The 22,433-nt window shown below is 42.1% G+C and overlaps 1 protein-coding gene across 1 annotated transcript in view; it reads left to right on the top strand.

The window, feature by feature from the left end:
* Prune2 (prune homolog 2 with BCH domain) overlaps positions 1 to 22,433 on the top strand; it is a 193,327-nt gene that overhangs the window by 102,346 nt on the left and 68,548 nt on the right. Inside the window, exon 5 of the mRNA XM_028770093.1 lies at positions 64 to 820. Coding sequence (XP_028625926.1) covers positions 64 to 820 — 757 coding nt within the window. The remainder of the gene's footprint in view (positions 1 to 63; positions 821 to 22,433) is intronic.

Raw genomic sequence — 22,433 nt, 5'->3', positions numbered from 1 at the left:
TGCAAAGATCAGAGATCATAGAATATGTTAATTAAGCCTTGTCTTCTCACCTTCATATTCTAGGCAAGGAGATACTGGAGTTAGAAGATGAGAAAGTAATTCCCACGAAAGAGCCAGAGCAAACAAATTTAGAATACAAAGAAGAAAAACAGGCAGAGCAAAGTGAAGACCATCAGGTAGTAGCTGTGGATTACATACTTGTAAGCCATGAAAAAGATTCATCATTGAAACCAGAGGCCAGGGAAGCAAGAGAAAACATACCTGAGATGGAACAAGTAGCCATAGGTTCCAGAGAAACAGAGCTACCAGAAACTCAGTTAGCAGGCACCCCAGACACATGTCAGCCTGAGTCTTTAAATGATATCAAAGTACATTCTGCAGAGAGTACATCTTCCAACCACAAGAGTGCATCTCTTGAAAACCCTGCACAAGACCAGAGTTGGATGGTCTTGAGCCACAGTGAGGTTGGTGACCCACCTGCAGAAACCAGGGACTCAGGGCCTGGGTCTCCTGGTAGAACTGTAGAGCCCTTCTTGAGTCTCAGCTTGGATAAGGGACCCCAGTCCCAGGTTCTGGAAAACAATAAGCCTCTAGACTCTTTAGCACTAGAGGAAGTTGCTGGTTTGAGCAACCAGTCAAGGAAGAGCAAGAGACAAGGTCAAGCTGGTCTAGATGCAGTTCCAACACAGGCTGCCACCCACGACAGTGAATGGGAAATGCTTTCGCCACAGCTCCCCCAGAAAAACAGGAACCCTCCACAGGAAATGGAAGAAGAGACACAGTTCCCTGAGCCTCGATCCGGAAAACCAAGACTAAAAGGGTAAGCAAAACACTAGATTTTATATATATAAAATATTTTATTTAGAAACCAGAGAAATACTGAGAGGTTTTGAAACACGTGGATGCCAGGATCAGGAGATCTTTTCTGACATTTATAATAAGGCATGTCATCAGCAAACGCAATCGCCAGACAACCATCAGGAAAAGGATGATTTACAGCCAGTCTGCCCCCACCTGGCTGACTTCAGTACCTATGGGACAGGCAAGTGGAACTAGAGTAGCTGGTACCACTATCTCTCCAGGACCTACTATGTGCAGGGCAGCTTGTGCTCATCTGCTCACGTGATCCTTACATGCTGGGCACTGGGGGAGAAGGATGGACTAGGGGAGCAAGAACTCGAGACTCAGGGTGTTTCCGTAATTGCCTTAGATTCATCTTAAATGAACAGAGTGAATGTTCTGGGCTTCCATACTTCCTGAAGCCAAAGCCCCTGCCTTTCTTGCTGGCATACTGACATAATGGCACACAACAGTTTGTACAAGAAAACTATTCAGTGGGTTCATATAAAACATCTGGCTTCCAGGTAGGACTGTCAGGAGACTCTAGGTAGTCTCAAAATCAGCGCACAATACTTTAGCCCTAATTGGCTGAGACTTGTCCATCAATTATCAAACTAGTGATACCACCATTCACTCACCCAGTGTAAGTTTTTCAAGAATGTTTTTCCTATGACCTGTTTACGGGAACCCAAAGGGAAAGAAGCAAGAAACAGAATGTCATCTCTGCACTTGAGATTTTAGGTCTCCTGATAATATTTAACATATTCCTTTCTTTCATTTTCCCTTAAAAATAGTGAAAAATACGCTAAGCAGAAGGGAAAATATCTCTTTGCATTAAGATGTTGTGTGATCACATTAAAATGCATGCACTGTCACATGTATGAACCTGACCCCCATAAATTAATTAATGCAATTAATGGTTGTTTAACTGTAGTACAGAAAAGATACCTCCTGCTTCCTGCTCAGTTTAGAAGCATAAATGACAATGCATAGCATAGGTACTGTGAATCAAGGTATTTGGATCCTGGGCTAGTTCTTCCCTGACCATTTACATATTTAAAAATTAAGCCTCAAGCTTAAGTTCCCTCCTCTATAAAATCAGTGGGGTAGACCATATGATTTCAAGCCTTCCTCCTACAGAATTAAATTCTATGAACTTAATTTGTATGGGAACAAAGTGAGTCAAAAAAAAAATTTCCTTGCTCACAAGTAGCATTTCCTGTTGAAAGTAACAGAGAAAAAGAAATATTAGGAGGACAGTTTGAAGGTTTTTGGGAAAACTACAAGGAATTCTAACACTGAGGCATTTCAGTTGGCCTAATTATTTTCCCTGTCAAGCTATCCTTTCTTCTAGAGAGGCCCTAGATCAGTTAACTGAAGAGAACAGCTAATGGATCCTAGTGTAGCTTCTGCTCCAGTGCTTCACTCTTTCCCCTCAGCTTCTTAAGTAAAAAGATGCTGCTTGCCACCACTGCTGCCTTTACATAATTTACTCTGAACATATTTGAAATGCTCTCCTCACAAGTTTTTTGAGCAAATGTGGTTGCCTATAATAGGGTGGGAAGTACAGCATAGTGTTTGAGCCCTTGTTTCACATGTCTGAGACCCTGGGTTCAATCCCCAATACCGAAAAACAACACAAGACAAGTAAAAAGTCCTCGGTGGTTGTCTAGATGGGGGCCTAAGACCAGAAGCTTCTGAGCACTTGTCAAAAACTTCACCTCTCTGTGGAATCAGGAATTAGGAATGAGGCCCAGCCAGCTGCCTTCAGAATTTCTTCCCTGAGATTCAGCTACATACCTACATTTGAGAACTATTATTTGGAATCACATTCCTAGGCTTGAAGATGTTTAGTATCTAGCTAAGGGTGGGACATGGACAGAGATGCAGAAAATAGTGACCAGTGTTGGCACAGATGCAATCTGTGCACTTTTGCTGTCATCCAGCTCCTAGGCACAGCACATATTGTCTTGGTTTGTGTGCTGACTGGTCTTCTGCCAACCGGACACATGCTAAAGTCATACTGGGAGACCAAACTTCAATTGAGGAAATGTTCCCACTAGATTAATCTGTGTGCAAGCCTGTGATACATTTTTTAAGATTTATTTATTTTATGTGCATTGATGTTTTGCCTGTGGGTATGTCTATGTAAGAGCGCCAGATCCCCTGGAACCAGAGTTACAGACAGTTGTGAGCTGCCTTGGGAATGCTGAGAATTGTACCCAGGTCCTCTGGAAGAGCAACCAGTGCTCTTAACCACCGAGCCACCTCTCTAGACTATGACATATTTTATTGACTGATGGCTGATATGGGAGGGCAAAGTCTATTGTTGGTGGTAACCACCCTTGGGTTGGTGGTCCTAGGTGCTATATGAAAGCAAGCTGAGTAAGTGGTAAGACGAAAGTCAGTAAGCAACATTCCTGGATGCCTCTATATCAGCTCCTGCCTCCAGGTTCCAGTCCCTGCCTTAGCATTTCATTTCTCAGTGCTGAGCATTAATGTGGAAGTATGAAATAAGTAAGTCCTTTCTTCTTCAAGTTGATTTTGATCATAGTATTTTTTCACAGCAACTGAAACCCTAACTATGGCACTTGCCATTGGTGGCAGCGTGAGCTATAGGAGACTTAGGCTAGCCCAAGCAGAGGATCAAATGCCAGTTCCCAGAGACATACCAGCGACTGGAGAGCCTGGTCCTATGTAGTTGTAGAGCACATCTGCAGAATATTCACAGCATATAAATCTCCCTGCCCCATTTCACCCCTTACCCCTCTCTCTTTGTGCTAAGAATTGAGCCCAGATCTTGATGAATGCCAAGCAAGAGCTCTGGCACTGAGACTCCCTGTCCTTCTCATAAAATGAAAAGAAAATGATCAGAGGGACGGCATATAAACATGGACACAAGAGCTGGGGCTGGTGAGATGGCTTACAAGGTAAAAGGGCTTGCTGCCAAGTCCTACTACCTAAATTTGATTCCCACAACACGGATGGTACTTCACTCTCTAGCCAAGTCCTGAAAGTTGTCTTTAAACACACACACACACACACACACACACACACACACACACACACACACACAGAGAGAGAGAGAGAGAGAGAGAGAGAGAGAACAACACATAGATACAAAAATGTAAAAAATGTAGAGAAAAAAAAGATCAGTGATGTTATTAAATTCTTGTCAATATTTACCAGAGAAACAGAATACCTACTCATTAAAAACTCTCAAACTTAGGGGGCTAAAGAGATAGCTTAGCAGTTCAGAGTACTTGTTCTTGCAGACGACCTGGGTTCAGTTCCAAGTATCTACATGGTACCTTACAGCAATCTGTAATCCGAGTTCTAGGCTATCCAGAAGGCATGTATATGGTACACATACATGCATACAGGCAAAATATTCATGCTCATAAAATAAATAAATAAATAAATAAATCTAAAAATACCCATTCAACCCACCATCAACTATATAAACTATTATACTGGACTTACAGATATATTGACTTTCAGAGGTGTATGAAGTGACCAAAAGAGATAATTCCCAATAATACTTAGGGAAAATGGTGATTTGGTGTAAGTTTTCACACATGCATGCAGAAGAGGGCAGTGGGAGGAAGAGGAGGAGAGGGGAGATGGATTTCCTCTTGTCATGCCTGTCTCTGGAGCATTCAGGGTTAGCTGGCCTTTGATCTTTTTTGTTCTAAGAAGGGTGGCGTTTAGTGCTCCTTAAAACATAGGTGATGTATTTTATCTGCTTCTCTCTGTGCTCTGTCTGTTTGAATTACCTTTCTCCTTGTCTGACAAAACTATGCTTTGAGAAGAACTCATCTTTTCCCATCTGAATGACGTTGTTAGACCTTTCACGAGACCTACAGAACCAGGATTCTTAGGTATTAATATATCCATTTTCTCTCTTCTAAAAATTATTTTTATTATGGTCTTAATTGTGTACTTATGTACATGTGAGTGTGGGGTACCTAGAGGCCAGAGGCATCAAATCGCCTGGAGCAGGATGATGGATAGTTATTTTCATCCTCTGGAGGAACCGTACTGATAACCCATCTCTCCAGCCCTTACACTGGTTCTCCTTACTCACATGGATGTCAAGAGTGGAAAATAGACTCTCTCTTGGTGTTAGAGAGTGGTAATTCAGGGGATCCTGACTAGTTGGGAGTGACAATTACACATCCTCTAAATCGCACTTTCCTTCCCTCCTTCCTCTCCCTCCCCATCTCCTCATTTTTCTTCCACTTTCTTTCCTTCTCCTAATTTTGGAACCTTCCTCCCCCAAATCTGTGTCTTCCTGGTCAGCCATATCAGAGCAGACTTTATGCAATAAGTGATCACAAGTTAACAAGAGTGTCACTTTCCTTTAGTCTACTCAGCTGTCATTTGAGACAAGCCTTGCTGGCTGGTTCTACTTCCTGCTTTGATGGAGTTATCTGAATGAATAGGCAGCTGATGTCATTTAAAAAAAAATTAGGGAATGGTACAGTTTAGACTTAAATTCTGTCTGTCATTTCTATCCCAGTACTTGTCAATAAGGCTTGGTCATTGAAAGGCATAGTTTCTTGAACATCTGTAGTTTGATTTACTTTGATTTTTCCATTACCCACTGAAAGTCACAAAAGGCTTAAGAGTCAGTTTTTGGAGAGATAGATCTAGAAAGTGGCTGAGTCAGTTCTCGCTCCTGACATCTCAGCCTTACCACCCCACACCCCACCCCCTGCTCCTTCAGCCTGAACACAGATTTCTCATCATAGCCGAGACGGCTGGCTATTTCCGGTTCAGTGGCTGCTTCCTGCTGAGGCTGTGTGGTTCTAGCTCATCCCCACCCCCCACCCCCACCCCCAGGACAGAAGGAAACCAAAGCCCTTCCATTGCTCTGTTTCAGTTTTCCGAATGATTGCAGATGTGGTGTTCTGTGCTCAGGAACTTTACAAGAGGCGGCTCTTGTGGCAAAATGAGGTGGTACCTCATGGTTGATAGGAGGGAGGGCAGCACAGAAGAGTCCTTCTGTGCAGCTAGCTTCTAGCCTGTGTGAGACCAAAGCATGCCCCTGGCGGAGCTTGAGATGCCAGGGTGAGTGGCAGAGGTGCCTTCAGAAGAAAGGCTGATGAAAATGGTAGTATTGAAGACAATGAGACAACTTGGCTTTCTTTCTAAATTACATTTGTGTTTGTATGTGCCTGTCTGTCCGTCTGTGCTTGCACCCCACTCATGCATGCCACAATGCATGGTGCACAACTTTGGGGTGTTGATTCTTTCCTTCCACCATTCAAACCCTGGGATTTGAACTCAGGTCGGTGTATTTGGCAGTGAGCTCCTTTACCCACTGATCCGTCACATCAGTCCCAACACCATGGCTTTCTAAAGCAGGGTGTCTTGGTATTTTAGGACACAGCCAAAAAGATGTCATATTATACTTTCAAATTAAAAACATTCCAAGTAAGATTTAATTCTGTCACATTTACAAAGCCAATGACAAAGTGTGAGGAGCCCATGGTGAATAGTGCAGTGGTCCAGGTACAGTAGTAGTTAGTGTAGCTGTTAGTGATTGCCCTGGCTCTGGGGGTGAGGGCGGTGGGTGGCAGCCAGAATGTAGGAGGATTTAGGACAGAGAGGGAAGAGTGAGGAGAAGGGTAACTACCTGAGGGAGTTTAGGTAGTCTGAGTGGTACCCACATGTTACTGATTTGGGACTGAGCCAGATAGTTTCAGGTGCTTGGCCTGTTCTCCAAAAAAATTAAAATAAGATTTCCTATAGAGTTAAAAACAAGGTGACTTTATGATAGCGGTACTGGTTAGAAGGAAAACAACTGTCAAGACAGACACAGGCCACAGGAATGAGAGCTCTCAGGGCCCAGGTGTGCAGCCTGGGGTTCTTCTATGAGCTCTAAAGGAAGGAGGGCATAGTTTCAGAGGTTCTCCATTTTGATTAGTAGATTTGGTCATAGATTTATTCTTTCTACTGGACATGTCCCTTCCCATAATGCATCTGATTTTAATCTTATGTGCACCCATTTCTCACAGTTGTAAGATGGTATATAGGGGGCTCTCCCTAAAAGGTTTACTTGACAAACACAGTTTGTCTTACTGCACATGCATCCAATACTGGTTTGGGCTGTATCCATCACGCCTATTTATCATATCTGGATATACGAGAACTATATACATGTGAATAGAGACTATCTAAATTTGATTGTTATCAGGGCCAGAGAAACCTAGACTGCTGTTCAAACACGGCAGTACATGTAGTTTGATCCAAGTGCAGGTGATCTATGTGTTTCTGCGGTTGCTATACATACGAGTCAGTGAGGGTGTGACTTAGTCCCTGCTCTACTGCTGTGAAGAGAAACTAGGACTAAGGCAATTTATAAAATAAAGCACTTATTTGAGGAATTGCTTAACATTTCAGAGGGTAAGTTCATGACCATCATGGTGCGGAGCATGGCAGCAGACAGGAGGGCACTGGAGGAGTGACTGAGAGCTTACATGTGATCCAAAAGCAGCAGGCAGAGAGGGAGGAGGGGGAGGGAGGAAGGGGAGGTTGAAGGGGGAGGGAGAAGGGGGAGGGAGAAGGCGAGGCAGAGGGAGAAGGAGAGGCAGAGGGAGAGAGCACACAAACAGGGTTGGGGGCTAAGCTAGCACCTACATCTTCCTGTCTCACATAAGAACTGACTCCAGTGAGTTTGTCTTCCTGTCCCTCTCATATCCCATCAGAGCCTCCATCCATCAAAACCACCGGAAGTCAGAGTGTGAGAGAACCTGCAGGGAGCAAGGCAGGAAAAACAAAAGAGCTAAAGAGGCAAACAGATGGTGGTGTGCGCAGTTGTCCTAAGAGGACAGCAATGGGTTCAGCCTCCAAAAGGCACAGGATCAGTGAACTCTTCTCTAGTGGATTGGAGGATCTATTCCCAGGATCTCTGGGAATCCTTTTGAAACAAAGGCCATCAAAAGTCACTCCAGCAATGATTTTTGCCCCTTCTACTTTTTGTTTGTCTACTTTTTTGTTTTTGTTTTTGAGACAGGGTCTCCCTGTGTAGTCCTGGCTGTCCTGAAACTCCCTCTATCAAATTTACAGAAATCTGCCTGGCTCAGCCTTCCGAGTGCTGGGATAAAAGGCATGTGCCACTACCCTGATTTTGCCCCTTCTATTTGCTAATGTCTGGAGACATGTTGATTGACACACTGAGGAAGGTAATGCCCTGTTACAGTGAGTAGACCTGAAGGATTCTGTGACCTCCTACACATCGCCACAGCCCCAGATGCAGAGTGGAGGGCATGTTCTGTCCCACCGACTTACTGTCTTTCTTCCTCTTCTTTCCCATCTGAAGAGAGCTCCCATCCATTTGTTTTTTTGATTTTATTTCTGTCTCCATCTGTGAGATTGTAACTTTCAAGAAAAGCATAAATCTGGTTTGTCTTATGAAGCACAATACCCATGATGCTTCAAATAGTGCCTGCCCAATTACTATTACAAGTGCCTTGCAAGATGGCCTGATTGAACAACAACAAAAATACAAATAAACAAACAAACAACAACAGAAACATTTGTCCAACATAATTATTCCTCTCGCTCCCTCCCCCTTCTTTCTTTTCCCGAGACAAGGTCTCATTACATACAGTATGGCTGGCCTGGAGCTTGTAATACAGACTAAGCTGCCCTTGAATGTGACTGATCCTCCTGCCTCTGCCTCCTGAGTGCAGGGATTAAGAGAATATGCCACCATGCACAGCTATCATAATTTACTTTTAATGACATTGTGAAAACTTCAAATGTTTTTAATTCCCTTTGCTGAAGTGGACGCACCACACTTAGTTTGTGAATAATATGCACCTTTCTGTTATACAGTTGAAAAAAAAATCCTTTCTCTTGTAATTTGTGACCAAAGTGGTCCTCCAAGGGTTTTAGAGCTTTTTAAAAGTGTCTTTATTCAAGTCGTTGAACCTCATTGAGAACAATGCCTGATCAGGGCTTTCCTTGATCACTTTTGGCCATCCATTGTCTACTTCATGGTTTTTACAATCTCTTCAGTCTGGGTGTCCTTTTCTTTGTTGGGAAAGACCAGTCTACTTAGTTGTCATGTATACTCTCAACTCAAGCAGCAGCTGAAAATGCATAATCTTCAAAGACCTTTCAAACTTCACCTTTTAAAACTCAATTCATTAAATCACCATTGAAAAGCAGCAATTAGGTACTGAGAAAATAATGTCAATTCTACTGGAGAATGTGAAGTCTACTGTGACCTTCTAGCTAATATAATAACCAGGATGTTACTTGCTGCATTTAAGTAGTGATTCATTTAAAAAATAAATAAAGTAACTTCCTCCATATAAAAACAAATTAATACTCACGCTGAGCTAGGACTACTTCATCTTGGTATAGCCTGGCCATCCAGGTACACCCTACAAGACAGAAGGAGTTGTTATTAACAGCAGTGGCCCGTATCCCCCTTTTAAGGCAGCATCATTAAAGAATGCTAAAGTATTTATAATTAGCCTCATGGCATAATTTAAAAAATTTAAATTGTGTTATCTATGTGTGTGTTTGTGTGTGAACATTTGTACATGATTACATGTGCCAGCAGAAGCCAAAGAGGGTGTCAGATTCCCCAGGAGCTAGAGTTACAGGCAGTTAGATGTGAGTCCCCTAAGTTGGTTGCTAGGAATCGAACTCTTCTGCAAGAGCAGCAAGTATTCTTAACCTCTGAGCCCCCACTGGCAAGAATGTAGTCAGTCTCCATAGCAACTTCTGAGTTTTAGAACAGATATGATTGAAAACAGTTCTCAGCCTTCAACCTGGGCAGGCACATTCCCCAGGCTTGATGTCCTTCTCTCTCGTGATACAGTGTGGCTCATCCAGACTCCAGGCATCCACTTGTTCTTTAGCTGAACTGCTGCCACCAGAAATGACCTTGGAGTCACAGTGTTGCCACCACTGAATAAGCTACTCGAGAAGGGTTTCTCATAACTACTAATAATTCTGATGACTTTGTTTGTTTCTCTGGTTTTGTTTTGAGACAGTATCACATGAAATCCTGGTTAGTTGGGAACTTGCTTTGTAGGCCAAGCTGGCCTCCAGCTCATAGAAATCTGATTGCCTCTGCCTCCCAAGTGCTGAGAGCAAGGTACATGCCATCATGCCTGGCAATTCTAATGAATTTTGTAGACTTTTAGTTAAGTAAACATATAAAAATGTGTCCTACTTTTCCTTTCCTTACTGTCCCTCCCCAAAGCCAGGAGGAAGATACTAAATGCCTTCAATCAAGAAGAAGCTAATACCTTTTAATCGGCACCACATTCTACTGACTACTTTGATTTTTTATGTTGGTATTATTTCAATTAGAGATGACCCCAAACTGTCCCATGTCCCTACTTCTAACACAGTCCCTACTGCTTCCACCACAAAAGAAGGTTGTATAACACATAGGATTTCTTGTTATTTTTCAAGTTGATTTTTATGATTATTGATATGTTTTGTAATTCAGTGTCATGATGCACCAGGAGGGAGTGCCTTAGCAGGCCCATGCTGAGGTACTAACCATATGATGATGCGGTCTAGTATAAAAGAAAATTTATTGGGGCATGAGAAGGGGGTGAGAAGGGAGTGTGAGAAAGAAAAGGGACAGAGAAGGACAGAAAACCAGGAAAGAGATAGAAGAAGAGGCCAGCCAGGGACACATGGAGAGAGAAGGAGGGGAGGGAGGGGGAGGGGGAAGAGGACAGGGTGAAAGAGGTGAGAGAGAGAGAGAGAGAGAGAGAGAAGAAATGCTAACTGTTATGACCATCCATATTTTGTTAATCTGATAATATAAATTGCTATTCTCAAAATTGAAGACTACAGCTTTCCAAAGCTTTGAGATTTTAAAAATCATTTATTTTATTTATGTGTATGTGTGTGCCTGTATCTGCATGAGTTTATGTGTACCACTTGTATGCTGGTACCCGAGAAGGCATAAGAGGGTGTCAGATGCCATGGAGCTGAAGTTACAGGTGGTTGTAAGTCACCTGGTGTGGGTACTGGGAACTGAACCTGGGTCTTCTGCAAGAACAGTAAGCATTCTTAATCACAGTGCCATCTCCCCAGCCCCAAAATTTGAGTTTTAAAAATGTCTCTAATTAAGAGTTAATATAAAGTTTGAGCATGGTGACTCACATCTGCAATCCTAGAGCTGGGAGACAGGAGGACCACCATTAGTTTGAGGCCAGCCTCAACCTAGCAAGACCACTTTCCCTGTTTGCAGCATAGTCAACATATACATATATAACAATTGGGCTCAAACTTATTATGTTTCTGTCTGTTATGTAAATATCTTTGATTTTTTTTACTTGCCATAATTACATCAGTATTTCAGATGGCATTTTTATTTCATTTATGTATCTTTCTTCATTCACTTATTGAATCATTCGTTCATTTGAAGAGGGTCTTGTGCATCACAGACTGACTTCACAACTGCTATTGTGCTAAAGATGACCTTGGCATTCTGGTCCTTCTGGCCCACTTGGATATTGGGATTATGGGCGTGCATCACCGTGCCTAGTGTATTAATATTGAACCCAAGACTGCTGTACACATGAGGCAAATGCTTTACCAGCTAAATGACATCCCTAGTCCCTGCTGGCAATTTTAGAATTAATAGTAGCGAACATTTGCTGCAAAGTTCTTTCAACCCAGGCCCACCGGATAGGTTATCCTACAGTTTTAAAGTAGCATTATTATTGCTGTCTGTTTGTGAGCTGGAAGGCAGAGGCACCATGATGTTTAGTCTCCTGCAAACTTCCTAGTAAGCAAGGTTAGATTCAAACTCAAATCTCTGTTTGCAGCATATTCAATCCACCATGCGCCTTAGAGTTAAAGCTGTATGAATCTTGGGTGGACATTCTGGCTTTTCTAGAACTTTCTGACTTTTTTTTTTTAACTATTTTCCTATGCTTCCTATGGTTCTCTGTATTTTCTTAAGCATTGTTCATTAAGTGCTCAATTGCTATCTTTTGCAGATATACTATAGAGGTACTGTGTGTGTGTGTGTGTGTGTGTGTGTGTGTGTGTGTGTGTGTTTAAAAGGTTTCTAGGAACAGAGTCTCTTTCAAACTTGTGTGTTGAAGAAATCCAACCTTATGCAGAGAAAGCAGTGACAGTAGTTTTTGTAAAAAAAAAAAAATGACATGAAAATCAAGGAGGAGATTTGTGACTCCATAACCCCTTGGGAGTATTTTATATTCCCAAACACTGCTCTGCCTAGCTTCTGTTCCAGCCCCAGGCACAGCAGGCTGGTGCACTAGGAGATCTAGGAGGCAGGTGATCAGCCTTATTTAGATGTGCCAGGGATCACGTGACCAGAAAATGGAGGCGAATCTGTACTTGCTGTTAACTGCTCCAGAAGGGAGATGCTGAAGAGTCAGAACCGCGCATCTTTCTGTTCCTCCCGCTAGCAAGCTTCCTGTCATCCTCAGAAGGTAGGTGGGTCCTGGTCAGACTTTAGGAAGATTGGGCCGGGCGAGGAGAGATTGCAATGGAGACTGTCCTTCTTGAAGCCTGTCTATTGCCGCTGGGAAGTTGAAGGAGGGAGGAGGGGACAAGAGGAGGCTGGATTCTGCCAGGGGGCCCCCTCACCCCTGACACCCGACAGCTGCGTACAATTCATTCTGACCAGCTCAGAACCAAGGGGGCAGCCACGCTTTCACTTTCTCGCCCCCTTCCTGGCTGCAGACAATTATCTAACACACATTTGCATAGCTATAATCAATTTTTATTCTTTTATGTCTAGGATAAATATGCAGACAAAAAATCAGAGGAAGTGCCCGTGTTGGAACTGTTATGGCAATTGAGGGAGGATTACTGTAGTGTCTGGGTGTTTGGTGGGCAGGCTGCCATCGTAGCCTGGAGTTCACATTTTTATGTTTCTAAAAGTTACTGAAGCTAGTATAACAACACCCACTTCTCAGTATTTTTCTGATAAAGCTTAGAACATTTACAACCTACCTGATTTCTAAGCTACAGAAATAGGTCACCCTCAAAAAAAAAAAGGGGGGTGCTTTCTACTGTTCACATTGTCCTATCAAAATCAAGAGACAAAAGCCCTATTTTATGTATGAAATGTCACTATTTCGCTGAAAAAGTAAATTGTGTAAGCAATTAAAGATAAAGTGCCCCTGGCCACTGTAGGTAATAACACTCGATTTCTACCTGGCAGAGGTGATGGGAGGCATATTCCGCCCAGGAAAGAGCTCTGGCGGTGTTTTAAGGGAGAGGAGTATCCTTTCATCAATTACCCGCCTCTCTGCAGATTAGTAACAGATAACTGACGTTGTGAGTAGTTTTTAGACTCACTTCCAATCAGGAAGAGTGAAGAGCCCTAACCCCAGCTCCATCCCAACCCCCACCTAGCCTACCCAGCCCCAGCCCCAGCCCCAAACCCCACCCCCACCCAGCTCAGCCCTCACCTAGTCAACCCAGCTCAGAGCTCCAGGGCTCTAGCACCATCACCAACCCTACTCCTTCCTCCTCCTCAACTCCTCACCCCCACCCCAGCCTCCCATGGAGAAAGATGGGAGCTGCTTCTGAATAAGCCATTTCAAACTCTTCATTTGATGAAAGTTTTCTTGGCATTATAGTTGGTAATATGCCCAGAACATAAAAATCTAGGATAATTAAATTTAAATAGCAAAGAAAATAGACTGGAATGTCTGTTAATTGTTGAGAAATTTTATATCTTCACACCTCAAAAACAAAACAACAAAAAAATGTCCACTCTTCTTCTAGAAAAATCTCTATTGGCAAGTTAAACTCTCCTAGGATAGTAAAAACTGTATTATAATAGCTTGAACCTCCTTGCCCTTTACTTAAAGGGAAATAAAAGAAGATGAGACTGTTGATTTTCTCAAGCCAGCTACACCCAAAGATTCCCCCCCCACCCCAGATGCCACTTTGTAATGCAAAGGTGGCTTCTAGATCCTAAACAAAGCCTCAAGCCCTGAGGTCTTCCCATTAACCAGGTGTTGTGTTAACTTTCCCATTGGCCTTTCTCTCTTTGGTTGCATCCTAGTGAACTTCTGTTTTCATTCCATTTAGTTTCTCGATCTTCAGTGGCTTTGGGCTTTCAGCAAAATTTAGCCCGTATATTTAAATTTCTCTGTGTTGGGAAAAGCAAAACACCCACCAGAATTCTGTGTTCAGGAGAAAGGTGGCACTTCCAAATTAGTTTACAACCTTTGCACTTACGTTTAGGGAATGAAACCAAACTCTCAGCACTGGTATATTTGTTATGAACAGAATGTTTTCCCTAAGGGCTGCATGTGATCCAAAGCTAATTAGGATTCACTCTCTTAGTGAAACAACTGGCTTGCTAAGGACAGAATGAAAGCAGTTCAGTAAGAGGGACAACTGGGGGACTCTGGGTACTTCAAGGTAAGAGATTGTGCTGCTGCTGCTCCAGTTCCTTCATGTAGAGGACAAGAAGGCGGTTCGTTGGGGATGAGGTAGAGTTAGGGATAGGGTGGAGTTGGGGATAGGGTAGAGTTGGGGATAGGGTAGAGTTGGGGATAGGGTAGAGTTGGGGATAGGGTAGATTTGAGGAGGGTAGAATTGGGAATAGAGTAGAGTTAAGGATGGGGTAGAGTTAGGGATAGGGTAGAGTTGGGGATGAGGTAGAGTTGGTGATAGGGTAGAGTTGGTGATAGGGTAGAGTTGGTGATAGGGTAGAGTTAGGGATAGGGTGGAGTTGGGGATAGGGTAGAGGTGGGGATAGGGTAGAGTTGGGGATAGGGAAGAGTTGGGGCTAGGGTAGATTTGAGGAGGGTAGAATTGGGAATAGAGTAGAGTTAAGGATGGGGTAGAGTTAGGGATAGGGTAGAGTTAGGGATAGGGTAGAGGTGGGGATAGGGTAGAGTTAGGGATAGGGTAGAGTTGGGGATAGGGTAGAGTTAGGGATAGTGTAGAGTTGATAGGTTGGGAGGGAAAGTGTTTCTGTTGGAAAGAATTCCATAATCCAAGTATAGTCAAGAGACCCTTTAGTAACACATGAAAGACTAAGAGAATTTGATTGTGCGTGGAGAGGGGATCAATTAGTGGAGTTAGGGGAATGACTATAATTCTGAGATTTGAACAAAACAAAGCAAAACAAACAACAAACAGACCATAAACAAAACCCTTAGAATTAAATGTATTATGTTGGATTTGGAAAGCCATTTTTTTTTTAGTTAGGATGGTGTGGGAACAGTGTTGTCAGTGTGGTAGCAGGTACACTGTACACTTCGGGACTGGACCTGAGTCTGGGATCAGAAGGAGGGAGGCAGTTTCAGAACTACAGAAAGGAAGAAAGGTTTAAGACTTGGAAATGGAAGACATTAAGGACCCATGGGATTTTTGCTCAGGGACTTATCAAGCTTGAGGTTGAATGCTGAGATCCTAAAGCATGCAATCAATGAGGAAAGGACTACCAAAGTCAGATATAAAACACAAGCAACTTTATTTACCAGGGGAAATTGTTTCTAACTGGTGAGAGTCATGGTCAGTCTCTGAGCTGACAATACGACCCTGAAAGGGCTTGAGCAGTCTTTTTTTTTTTTTAAGCATAAACCTGTGTTCGGGGGATAATAAAGAAGGAATTCATGCCGGGTGGTGGTGGCACATGCCTTTAATCCCAGCACTTGGGAAGCAGAGGCAAGTGGATTTCTGAGTTTGAGGCCAGCCTGGTCTACAGAGTGAGTTCCAGGACAGCCAGGGCTACACAGAGAACCCCTGTCTCGAAAAACCGAAAAAAGAAAAAAAAAGGAATTCATAAATTGAGGGTCAGGGTGTGGTGGATAGCAGGATGGTGATACAGGCTCAAGGATATTCTTTATGGGGTTCACACAGGTCAGATGGTTTTACTGCAACTGAGAAGAATATAGAGCTTAAGGACATGCAGTAAGACTGGGGTGGCAGACCAATTCCTGGAACTACTCTGGGCTCTTCATCGAACATCTGTCTATTCATCATGACGGATTTTGCTGCTCTGGTGATTTGCTTAATATAAGCAAGGTTAAGAAAGTGCAGCTCTCCTCTCCAGACCAAGATCACTCCAACTCAGCTAGTGGCACCTGCTGAAAATGAAAATCCAGGTCTATCTTTAGCCTTCCATGGCCGCAGAGTGTACCTTGGTCTCTATGCTTCTTGCAGACTCCTGTATATATTGTGGTATAGTACTAGGGAAGCGTGTGAAGAACAAGGGGAGATTTTCCTTGGTTATTCCCTCCTGGGCAGTGACTATGTGACTCATCTTAGAATAACCAGTTGGAACACAGGATCAGACCAAACGCTGCCCATGACAAGCTCTAGAGAGTGACTCATAGGTTGTAACAACAGAATGAATCTTGACAGTTGGCATAGAGACCAGGGAAAATACAGGAAGATACAAAGGTTGTTTTATTGTTCTTTATTGCTTCCCAGTGGTATCAATCGTCAGCTCTTATCTGGAGAGCTCAACTAGGGCATTGCCCACCTGTCACTGGAGGTGTCCTCTAGGTGTTACTCCTATCTTTCCATTTCGAAAATCGCCACCAATGCATTCAGCCCTTCCTGTGCTATTCTGTGTGGATTTGTCTGTCTTTTCTCTTAGTTCTCTTTGAGTTTTAGATTCATGGAGAGCAGATGTGTTTCTGATCCATTTGTTTTATAATCCCCTCTCCCAGACTAGTTAATACTTCTGTATGCTGCCAACATTCAAATGTTTGTTGAACTTTTACCAGAACAGTCTGAGAGGCAAGCAGTGAGCCACATCTGTCAGGGTTTATGGGAAGTTGGTCTGGAAGCCATGATGATTCAGGTATATTTTTGCCTTATAGGCAGATTTTATTTTTCTCCCAAATCTCTTCCAGTTAAAAATGTAGTGGCCAAACACATCTTTTCCACACTGCTCTGAAAAGCAAAGTTTCATGTTATCCATATCCAGCTTGGGAGTCCCAGGTCTAAAGCCACCACTGCCCATGAACAAGATAATGAGGAAGCAAGAGGATAAAAATGACACCAGTTAGCAGTCACATTTTCTCATCGACCATCCCAGAAATATCTCAGAAAAGTTGATGAAATGGGAAGTTCTAGAAGTAGCTAACTCTTTCTGAAATAAAGTAGGAGTGAAAACACCATAATACAGTCCCAGGAGTGCGGGGAGCAGGAGAAAGATTAGGCAGGTAAGACAGATGAATGAAGAATCGATGTTACTGAAATACGGAAGAACTGGTAGTGATGATGGAGAAAAGTCAGGCTTGGAGATGGACAAGCCCCATGCCTCTCCTGACCATGATGAAGCTTTCTTTGTGTTTTAGTCTAAGTCAGAGGCAATCAAGTCTCAAGCATTACTGTACAGTCAGATACTAGATCCCCTATGATAAGGCTTTCATGATGTTTTGTGTATCTGAGTGTTTGACTTTAGCTCAAGCTTGGTTCTCACTAGTGTGTGTGTGTGTGTGTGTGTGTGTGTGTGCCTGAGTGTATATAAGTGTATATACCATGTGTATGTAGGGGCCTATGGAAGTCAAAAGAGGGCATCAGATTCTCTGGCACTGGAGTTATAAGTGTTTATATATTTTTCAGTTTGACTTTAGCTTGCTTCTCACTAGCTTGGTGAGTGTGCTCTGAACTTTGGCTATTGGTTTATTTCCCATTGAAGAAGTGCTGAGAACTGTACCTGGCTCCTCTGTATAAACAGTACATTCTTTTCTAAGCCATAGTTTTAGCTGCACCCTTAGTACTATTATCTACCACCAGGGACCTGGTAACTAGAAAATGAGAAGGCTGTATGAAGCAGGCTCATTCAATTCTGTTTAGTACTGTGACTCTGTGCCCATTGTTTAAAAACATGAGCAGTTTCTCCATAAACAGCTTTCTACACTACACCATGAAGACAAACCAATGAAAATGAAATGACTAAATGAATCCATTCCCTTTATGAGGTTAACAGTCCTGTGTGCTTGTGAGTTTATCCCTTGGGAATGTAGGGAATTAATCAAAGCTTGTAAATTAGGTTTGTAGAATATGATTAAACTATACAGTGGGGCACATGTAAGTAAAGGTTTCTCTCCATGCTGTGTGCATATGTCTCTCTAGATCTGTCAGGCAGCAGTATAGGACATCTGAGAGAGATGAGCTAATGTTCCAGAATGTTCTCCTTTGCAAAATGATTTATCAGAGGAGATTTTGCCCCGTCTTTGTTTGCTGGAACTTCTTCAACAAAGTCCTGCAAGCAGAGTGACTTATACAATGAAACTATTTTTTTCATAGCTCTGGAGGCAGAATTTAAGGTCTAAGTGGTTGCTGGGTTGGTTTCCTCTGAGTCTTCTCTCCTCGGCTTGCATATATGTCTCCTTGGCCTTCCCATGGTCTGTGTCTGTATGTATATCCAAATCCTCTCTTCTTACCAGAGTACCAGTTAGGTTAGACTAGGGTCCTCCCCAGTGACCTTATTTTGATTAATTATTCAAAAGCTTCTCAATCCTCTTTTGTTCAGTCTAGGTCCCCAGGACGTGGATGATACCACACACATTCACAGTGTGTTTTTACTTTTTAGTTCATCAGCATATCATATACTGAGAGTCCAATCTTCAATATATGAATTTGAGGAAATGTAATCCAACCTAAACGAGATACTTCAAGAGTTGGCAGTTGATCTATAAGAAATTCTTCAGCGTTCCATCATTGGTGAGAAGTTCGAGCTTCCAGAAATTTCAGTGATGAGTCTTAGATTTATTTCTGGGTTCTATGCCCAAGTTCACAAATCGCAATGATGGCCTTTGGATTTAAATCAGTTGGTAAATGCCTATCTAGCATTTGCAAGGCCCTAGGTTCTGTCCTTATCATTGAACTAAACCAGACATGGTAGTCCATCCTCTAATCCCACCATTTGCAAGGTATATGTGGGAGGATCATGAATTCAAGTTTATTTCCAGATACATACTAAGTTTGAGGCTCCAAATAATCATAATGTGAATAAGTTACAGTCACTCCAGAGTGCTTAGTTTAACTCCAAGTTGTCTAAGAGTAGAAATAGTAACAGTAGTTAATATAGTAGATCTTTCATCAAATACTTGAGTCATCTCTTTGAAATGTGCATTAGTCATTTGTTTTACTACTACTGTGACTAAGATTCCCAAGAGAAACAACGTAAGAGAAGAAAGACTTACTTGGGCTCAAAGTTTCAGCCGTGTCAGTCCATCATGGTATGGAGGGTGTGGCATGTTCACTATGATTGTCCAGGATGCCTAAGCCCTGCTAGCTTGCTCTTGTATTTTAATATCTCCTTCTTTCCCCTTTCTATTTGTCTGGTTCCCAGCTTATGGAATAGTGTTGCCTACATTCACAGTGGGCTCTCTCTACTTGGTTACTCCTCTCTGAAAATCCCCTCCCAGCTACTCCATAAATATATTAATCAGTAATCAAAATAACTAGCAAATAGTATATATTATATAAATCAATTAAATATAACAATAATTTAAAATATTGATTAGCAATAAAAAACCTTATCTAGCAGATGTAGAACTTTGACAGTTATGCCTGCTCCTGTTTCCAATCATTCTTTCTGCTTCCCAGTCCACTATGATGTGAACAGCCTCTATAACACACTCCCATGTCTTCTTCCTGTGTGACGTGCTCTCAGAGTGATGTATCTAGATGCTTTCATCCAACACATATGTCAGTCACTAATTTCAAGGGCTGTTGCTCTGAAGTGTTCTTCAGATTACTCCATGTTCATAAACAGAAATGTATACATGTAAACTCACTTGTTTTGCTACCACAACAATGACAGGACACTTAAATGCCTCCAGACCACACTAGAAAACTAACAAATCTTTGTGTAATACATACAAAGAGAGAAAGAAAGGCATCTGTGAATACACCTATTTTTCCCAATCTATTTTATCTCTCATAGCAACTTTGCATCTATGGTGACCCTGGCTTACAAAGTTAACAAAGTATATTAGTTGGTCCATACTATTAAAGAATTCAGAACTAATCTGATTCTAGGCAGAATGGAGCAAAGACACTTAAATCATAGTCAGGGTTTTTCTTTCTCTTCCTTCCCTTTTCCTCTTTTCTGTTGTCTCTTCTCAGCCATTGCTACATGTACTGAGCTCTCTGTGACTGGCAGCTGGCAATTTCCACAGCAAGCACTTACTTCTAATTGCCAGCAGAGTCTGCAGTGAGTCTTACTGGAACAGTTTAGATTATATGCTTACCCTAGCACCAGTCACTGGTGGAAGGTGGAGATTGTATTGGTTGGACTACCCTGGCCCCATTATCCTTGAAGGCAGAAAGATTAACCTCAACTCACTAACCCTTGTACTTGTAATAGGGGAAATGGATATGTCATTATCCAAAGGAATCTAGGCAGAAATACTGTTGTATCTAAATATAGTCACTCATTAAGGGATGTTCTCTCTAACTGCTGTTGCAGTTACCAGTAGCCAACCATGATCCAAAAGTATTAAGTGCCAAATTCCAAAAATAAGCAAATCATAACTTTTTTGAAGAAATAGAATACAGTATTTATTAAAGCTCCTACTAGAGCTTACTGGTTTTTTTTTTTCTTTTTCTCCCTCCCAGGCATCAGCCTGGGTTGTTTGGGGATCTCCACAGGACCTCCTCAGCCAAAGCTCAACCAAATGAAATCCAGTCCCACTACTGGGAGCCTTGACTGGCTACAAGAGATGGCCAGTTAAGCCTCCATGTACCTCATTACTAGGAGTCCTTACAGAGCACACCCTTATAGAATACAAGAAGTTTCTACTTCACCAGGTTTCCACACCATCCCCAAGTGTCCCCCAACTCTAGTCACCTCTCCATACACTTTCTCCCTCCATCCCATCGCCACCCTTACCTGATCCCTCCCACACCCATCTCCACCTGCTCCTAGTCGACCCATAAAACCCATTCCATTTCCCCTTCCCCCTTTAAGCCCTCCTCTTCACCTAATGTCTTTGGATCTGTGGATTGTAGCTTGATTGTCATTTACTTAACAGCTAATATTAACTTGTAAGTGAATAGACGCCATATTTGTCTAACCTAACTAGTGTCCTGGTAAGATGAGTGGATTTAAATACACATCGACACGGACCATGTGAAGGTAGCCATACGTAAGCCAAGGAGAGAGGACTTGCAGGGAACCAACCCAGCTACCACCATACAACCCATAACCTGGGTCTGGGTTATCTCACTCAGGATGATTTTTCTAGTTCCATCCATTTGCCTCAAATTTTATGTTGTCTATTTTTCTTTTTAAACAGCTGAGTAACAATTCATTCTGTAAATGTACCATATTTTCTTTACCCATTCTTTGGTTGAGGAGCATCTAGTTTTTTTCCAGTTTCTAGCCATTATGAATAAAGGCACAATGAACACAGTTGAGCAAGTGTCTTTGTGGTAGGATGGAGTGCCCTTTGGGTATATGCCCAAGAGTGGTATAGCTGCTTCTTGAGGTAGATTGATTCCCAACTTTCTGAGGAACTGCCATATTGATTTCAGTAGCAACTGTATGTGGCGTTTGCATTCCTACCAGTAATGGAGGAGTGTTTCCTTTGTTCCAGATCCTGGTCAGCATGAGCTGTCACTGGTGTTATTTATTGATCTTAGCAATTCTGACAGTTGTATGATGAAATCTCAAAATATGGTTTGATTTGTACTTCCCTGGTGGCTAAGGAGACTGAACATTTCTTTGTTCCTTAGTGATTTGAAATTCTTCTATTGAAAATTCTCTGTTTAGATTTGCACCCCAAATTTGAATTGGATTATTTGGTTTGTTGATGTCTAGTTTTTTGAGTCCTTTGTATATTTTGAATATTAGTCTCTAGTAGATGCAGAATTGGCAAAAATCCTTTACCATTCTGTAGACTACCATTTTGTCCAATTGATAGAATCCTTTGCCATACAGAAGTTTTCAGTTTCATGAGGTCCCATTTATTAATTGTTGATCTTAGTGTCTACACTATCAGTGTTCTGTTCAGAAAGTTGTCTCTTTCCTCTGCCAATGCATTCAAAGCCATTCCCTACTTTCTCTTCTATCAGGTTCAGTGTATCCAGTTTTATGTCTTGATCTACTTGGACTTGAGTTTTGTGCAGGGTGATAGGTATAGATTTATTTTCATTAGTCAGCATTCAGACATCAGCTTGACCAGCACCATTTGTTGAGGATGACATCTTTTCTCCAGTGTGTATATCTGTATATCTGGCATATATATATATAAAATTATATATGTATATAAATCAGGTATCCATTGGTAGATGGAGTTATGTCTGGATCTGCAATTCTGTCCCATAAATCAATGTGTCTATTTTTATGCCAATATCCTGTGGTTTTTATTACTAATCTTTGTAGTACAACTTGAAATCAGGGCTGGTGATACCTCCAGCATGTTTTTATTGTTCAGGTTTGTTTCACCTATCCTAGGGTGTGTGTGTGTGTGTTTCATGTGATTGAGTATTGTCCTTTCAAAGTTTGTAAAAAATCATGTTGGAATTTTGATAGGGATTACATTGAATCTGCAGATTGCTTTTGGAGAATGAACATTTTTACTATGTCAATCCTACCAATCCATGAACATCGGAGATCTTTCCATCTTCTGATATCT

Source organism: Grammomys surdaster, unplaced genomic scaffold, assembly GCF_004785775.1.
Source record: "Grammomys surdaster isolate TR1022 unplaced genomic scaffold, NIH_TR_1.0 198, whole genome shotgun sequence".
NCBI lineage: Eukaryota > Metazoa > Chordata > Mammalia > Rodentia > Muridae > Grammomys > Grammomys surdaster.
The sequence above is the reverse complement of the archived record's forward strand: the minus strand, read 5'-3'. Positions and strand labels throughout refer to the sequence as shown.